A 6,483-nucleotide genomic window follows, 5' to 3' on the forward strand; every position below is an offset into this window, starting at 1 on the left:
GAGATGCATGTGTGCTGTTAATGTACAAGTCGAAAACTTTAGAGAAGAAATAAAGAATGAGAATGTGAAGCTTACATTATTTTAATTTTAATTATATATATATAAATATAAAAATATGTAAATTTATATACATGCTTCAGCCCAAATGCGACATTGGCCTAGGTATCTCATTCCTTGCCTGCCCTGCAGGATGAAAAGCCCACCTGAGCCCGATGGGCTTCGACAGGTTTGAGCCCACTAGATCAAACTTGCATCTCTACAAAATATGAAGTGCGTAAGCACACCACCAGTATGGATCTTTATCGCCCTCAGTACTACAGAGGGTGTTGTGCGCATTGTGTTGTGCAATACTGCTTATGTGTGCACGGTGGGGCCTACTGTGCACACATGGGCGGTGCTGCGCCGCACGATGCGCACAGCACCCCCAGTAGTACTGGGGGCGATAATTTTCCCACCAGTACTGGAGGCGATGCTATGCGCATCATGCTGCACAGCAGCACCCATGTGCGCACGGTGGGGCCTACTGTGCACACATGGGCGCTGCTATGTCGCACGATACGCATAGTAGCGGCCCCAATATTGGGGCCGATAAAGATCCCCAAATCATGGGAGCCAAATAGTTAAGAATTACGAGACTCAGTGAGGAGAGGTTTTAATAATCAGTAATTGGATCTCAATTTCCACCAATCCGATAGAGTCATTCATATCCAAAAGCCCTATAAATTCCCTTTCCTTTAAATTTGAGGATCGATTTTAGGGTTCTTGAACACCAATTCGGATTGATTCCAATCCGGATTAGAATACCGATTCCATGTTTTAAGCCTTGGTGAGAGACGATCCGATTAAGAAAAATAGAAATCTCAAGATACCTTTTATATTATTAGGATCTAATAAAATCATCACCCTAAAAAAGGCAACTTCAACAGCTGGTAACTGACTTAGTTGGCCTTCTAAAAAAAAAAAGATCGAGTAGAGAGATTCATTCCGCTCATATTAGATGGATATAGATATATTCCCACTGCAAATAAAATCTTGCCATTTTTATTTTCTTGAGGAAAAAAAAAAAATCTTGCGATAGATCGTCAAAACCTTTAAAGTGTAAGGTTTCAACTCTCAAGTTAGCACTTTCTCCCCAATCGCCATTGAAGGAGCTCATCTTCCCTGAGAGAAGTCGGCCTTCCTCCAGTATGTACATCTCTCTCTCTCTCTCTCTCACACACACACACACAATTTCTTGACCAAGTAAGAAGTCTAAGAAACAGAAAGATGTTGGCGATTATTTTATGTGTCTAATGAAGTTTGATCTAGTGTATGGGCATTAGATGTGTCTATGTGTCTACCCCTTGGTTCTTCGTCTAATTCCAATGTGGATGTTAAATGTATTAATATATGGGATAAGGTTGTTGTTGTTGTTGTTGTTAAATGTATTAATATCAATATGTTTTTTATAAGTTTTGCTATTTCAACTTATGTGGGTTCAAAACTTGAAAACAACCTCTCTTGCGAAACAGGGGTAGTAGGAGCCTCGTGCATGAGTTGCTATTTTTTTGTTTTTTTTTATCAGCTCTGGAACTGTTGGCGTATCAGTACCTAACAGATTTTGAATCAAATGTAGATTTTCATTATCTATTTGATGACTAAACAGGAGAGAAAGAGGGTGAAGATCGATGGGTCGTGCGAAAGTGAAGTTGGAACTCATTGCAAAGGAAAGATCTCGCAACACCACTTTCCAGAAGAGAAAAAAGGGTTTAAAGAAGAAAACCAACGAGTTCTCCACACTTTGTGATGTTGATGCCTGCTTGATCATCTTTGGGCCCAAGCAAGGTAACCGTTTGATCGAACCAGAGACTTGGCCATAGAACCGTGAAGATGTTCTCAACATCATCGAACGGTTTAGAAAGAACTGTACAACTACAGAAGGACGAGGGAATCGACACATAGGCATTCCTGAATTCTATGAAGACCAAATTAAGAAGCTTCGTAGAGAGTTGAACGAGTTGCGGCAACACAATGGCAAAACTCAGTACCCCACGTGGGACAACCGTCTAGATAATCTCTCTGTGGACCAGCTCAAACACCTTGCTGCATCGTTGGATTCAAAGATTGAATTTGTGAAGGCTATGATTGATCTTAATGAAAGAAATCACTATGTCTTGCATGATGCCACAGGGTTGATAGAATACTCTGTCCCACCAATGAATCAAAACCCTCCTCCTTTTCCTCTTCTTCCTTATAGGGATTCTTATAATAGGAGTACAATGGATGACATGCAGATGCACATGAACCCTCACCACCAGCCTATTGTGCTTTGGATCAATCTCTTGTGATCAACGGTATGGATTGCATGGGAAATTACTATGGTACATTGAATAGCATTATTGCTTATCATCCTACGGCTGTCGTAGCTCCAATGTCTAATCAGATCTGTTACAATCCCATGTTGCCAACGGTTGATGAGATGACCGTAATCAACAATACCGGAGGGGGACCGGTGAGGCCTTGCTACTTCACTCATCCCTATTTTGCACCACCGCTATATCAGATCAATGAGTTTTTCGATTTGCAGGATTATTACCATGATCTGGATGATAAACGGTCATAGGTTCATCTGTTACATCTCCACTATGTTTTAATTTATAGATATGTCTAGCTACTACAGCTTTGAGTATCCCAAACTTGTGTTTACCAAAAAAAAAAAAAAAGAGTATTCCAAACTTGTCTTTTATTTTATCTTTTATGAGGTAGAACTTAGGAGTGGAGATTATTAATGTTTAGATGAACTAATATAAGTATCATATGGTAATAATTTGTGATTAAAGAGAAGAAGATTTCATTATTAGTTCTATTTTTCTGTGTTTTTCACTTTTATGATTTAAATTGGGTTTCTCGTTTGTGTTAGGCTCTTGATTAAGAAGAGCAAAATGGTGGTTAAGTATATGACAACATGATAGGAGCTTATTTGCCCAAAATTCTATTCTAGGCCTATCACTACCCCTCACTAGCACTTTATTTGGGGTACCATTGTGATTCAACTCCATCACTTATGAATCTACATATAAATATGGGTAAGAGATCTCTACTTGGTCGTATGGTTTCTATGCAAGCATTTGGGCCAATAGGTGAGCACGTCTGGGTATCTCCTAGTAGATAGAGGCGTCATCTCACGGTGCCCTGTGAGAGGGCGTAGGAAACACCAAGTAGAGATCTTTTTCCCTATAAATATATATAGTTCTCTTCATTAATGACAAAAATGCATGTAGGCAAGGAAGGCTTCATTGCCAAGTTGTCATCATATTCTCATTCTATATAGAGAACCCTAAAAACTCATACTCTTTCACTAAGAATGCATAAAAGGGCATTAAGAATGTACAAAATAACATTTATGAAAGCGAAAGGACACATGTCAGCACCTAATTGTTCATGAAGCCTACCCGTATAGGTAGGTGATCATGTGTCTTCTTATCTAACAAAAAGCATTACTCGGTTTGCCTGACTTTTGATGTGCTTGCTAGTGCATCCACAATATTAAGGTACAATAGGGCCAGACTTTTAAAAACCTTGGCCCAACCCAAGGTCCACAATTCTCAACCCAAGCACCACTGTTGGGCTTTGGGGGCCCTATTTTATCATTAGACCATTTTGTTCATCCACTAATAACCAACTTTTTTTTGAATAGATAGGTTCTTGCCAACTAAGCTATCTCCTTAGGGTTAACAACCAACATTGAGTTTATCCGCCATTTCTCCCTCTTATTTATAGGCTCTCATTCCCTTTTGTTTTCTTAAATTTTCAATGTGAGACTAAAGATGAGTACATTCTCTACTCTTCCTCCTTTTTTGGAACAAAAAAGAAGTGTTTATTAGTCCCATATTTAAAATTTAAGAGAAGGAATAAAGAATGAGATGTCTATAAATAAAGTTCGATATCCCAATTCCCAAGCGACTTTACTTTTATTTTTATGTTATATAAATGTAAAAAAATTATAAATTTTCATATAGGCTTCAATTCAGCTCAAGCCCATCCTTGCCCTAGCCCGAACCTAGGAATCTCAATCCTAGCCCACTCTGCAGGATGAAAAGCCCAACCAAACCCTGTCAGGCTCAGGCGGGCTTTGGCAGATTTAAGCCCACTGGGCCATACTTGCACCCCTAGCTGACAATATCATGTGCATAAGAACACCAAATCATGGGAGCCAAACTGATTATGAATAACAGAAATCTCGAGAGACCTTTCATGGATCTAACAAAATCACCCTTAAAAGACAACCTCAATAGCTGGTAACTTACTAAGTCGCCATTGAAGGATCTCATCTTCCCTAACAGAACTCGGCCTTCTTCTGGTATGTACATATATCTCTCTCTCTATCTTCATGTTCTCCCCTGTGAAAAAAAAAAAGAAAGAAGAAAGCAAAAAAATCAAGACAAAAAGGCTCAAGGTGGGCTAAGCCAAGGCCGGGGTAAAAAATATTTTTTCTCGTATGTAAAAACTAACATAAAAATGACAAAAATGTGGCCCAGCCTGGCCCGTACTGAGCTTGACAGGTTAACGCCTTGGCTGCTATATCTCATCTCGATGGATTCAGATCTTCTATGGGGCAGCTGCCCATCCGACCTATGTTGTGTAGACACAAGGCCGCATGTAATGACTACCTTACCCCCACTTAGACAAGGGTAAGGCGGTCATTGCATGTGAACCTGTGTCTATACAGCACAGGTAGAATGGGGCAACGAGCCGCAAAAGATCTATTTTCTCTCGACCCTATTGCACCCCTAACCCAAAATATGTAAGGTTTCACTGAATTTTGTAAGAAGTTCCCATGCTACAGAAATCCCAACAAGAGAAAGCATTTTTTTAAGAACATTAACATGATAGTAGTGAATTCAAATCTTCTATAAAATTTGACCTTTGAATAAGTGATGATATGAAAAATATATCCAATTAATTTTCTCCACCATAAAAAATCTGCCACAAGAATGAAAAATCATTCCTATTGGAAGGAATTAGGCATGGATTGTCAATCCATTTCTATCTATGTAAAAGAGTTTTTTTTTGGAAGGGGATGCTTTTCCTGCTATGTTGATTACTTTTGGATAAAAATCCTCTGTAGTACTGTCGGGTGCGCACCTGCGGTGCATATCCTGTGACAAGTGCACACCCGGAGGTACTGCAGAGGATCCTGGTCCATTACATCTACCCGTGGATCGATGAGTTGGGCAACATATATTGTTGGAAATAAATTTTCAAGAACCCATTTTCTATAAGTTCAAACTAAATGAAATAATATTTATTAAAAAGAAGAAAAAACTAAGGTTCCATTTGTTATGACGTAAAATTTTAATTTCAAGGAACCAACATACCCTCTATAGTATATGTTATTTCTAATCGCCCCCTCTCACATATCTTCCTCGTATATGTTTTTTTGGTAAGCATATCTTCCTCTTATTAGGAAACCATATATTCTAACTTATCTTCTTTCTTAATTGAATTTATCTTTACTTAACTCTCTCTTATAAGGAAACTATATAATCCAACTTTTTTTCTTATTGGTGTCCCCTCCGATCTTCTCTGTTTGAGAATTAGGATTGGAAGGCGAAATTGGCGGATCAGAAGAAATTAAAGGAGGTACCCGGATCATAATTCCAGTCGCTCCTCTTGTTCGGAGGAATTTGATTTTCTAAGTCATCGATTCTGTCTCGATCAGTCTGACTCCTCGAAGTGAAGGTGGTACGTTCCTTTATTTCATTGGTTGATATATATTCCTATTTTCTCCATTCGTTTTTTTTTTTTTTTTTTTTTTTTTTTGGTCTCTCGGATCGGAAGACATAGTTATTCTTGATCAAGAGGATAGAATGGATACTTTGAAGGGTTGAAGCCTTGAAGGGAAAGACAATGTGGGTCTGGTTTACTTCCTTGTCCTACTGATTGTTCGAGAGAGTGTGTGTGTGTCTCAGTAGATCACTATAGTAAGTAATTCTTTTAAAATTGTTTTACCATAACTTCTCTTATCTCTTTTGATTCTCAAAAGCTTCTGCATTATTGAATTTCTTAATTATTTTTCATAAATAGTTTGGTTGATTTAATTTGCATTCCTCAATTCATACAAATAGTCATTTTGCTAAATTTAAAATATGAAGAATACTCATTGATTAGAAGGTTGACTACTGTGAAATTAAATGTTCTTTTGGGTATTTGTTTTGTAACACTTGCTTGAATTCCTTGGTCTCTGTCTATTTCCTTTGGATTATTATTTACATCTTGTAACAATTTCTAAAATTTTTACAGTGATCAAACATCTTCTTAATGCTTATTGAAAGTTTCAATTGGAATTACAAGTTTTTGGGATTTTGTTATCTACTTTGAGAACATGCTAAGAAAGAATTTGGAACTGTAAAATGTTAATTTTTGTTTTTATTATTCATCAGAAAGATGTTGGTGATTATTTTATGTGTCTAACGAAGTTTGATCTATTGTATGGCCGGGCAT

At 37.9% G+C, this 6,483-nt stretch overlaps 2 protein-coding genes across 2 annotated transcripts in view; one reads left to right on the plus strand and one right to left on the minus strand.

Moving 5' to 3' along the window:
* The window catches only part of LOC122646054 (protein ESMERALDA 1-like), a 36,952-nt gene extending 35,753 nt beyond the window's left edge, over positions 1-1,199 (minus strand). Inside the window, exon 1 of the mRNA XM_043839520.1 lies at positions 1,194-1,199. The gene's annotated coding sequence lies outside the window, so the exon portion shown is untranslated. The remainder of the gene's footprint in view (positions 1-1,193) is intronic.
* Positions 1,200-1,667: 468 nt separating this feature from the next.
* LOC122645367 (agamous-like MADS-box protein AGL80) lies at positions 1,668-2,327 on the plus strand. The gene is made up of 2 exons (XM_043838677.1): positions 1,668-1,824; positions 1,918-2,327. Exons 1-2 carry the CDS (start codon positions 1,668-1,670, stop codon positions 2,325-2,327), a joined length of 567 nt encoding a protein of 188 aa, XP_043694612.1.
* Positions 2,328-6,483: the final 4,156 nt, after the last annotated feature.

Source organism: Telopea speciosissima, chromosome 11 (genome assembly GCF_018873765.1).
Source record: "Telopea speciosissima isolate NSW1024214 ecotype Mountain lineage chromosome 11, Tspe_v1, whole genome shotgun sequence".
NCBI lineage: Eukaryota > Viridiplantae > Streptophyta > Magnoliopsida > Proteales > Proteaceae > Telopea > Telopea speciosissima.

What these genes read in the sequence shown, in the direction of transcription:
- LOC122645367 (XM_043838677.1), top strand. Translation starts at nt 1,668, where the DNA reads ATGGGTCGTGCGAAAGTGAAGTTGGAACTCATTGCAAAGGAAAGATCT. An exon ending in CATCTTTGGGCCCAAGCAAG is followed by an intron (nt 1,825 to 1,917) that starts GTAACCGTTTGA and finishes GTACAACTACAG; the next exon opens with AAGGACGAGGGAATCGACAC.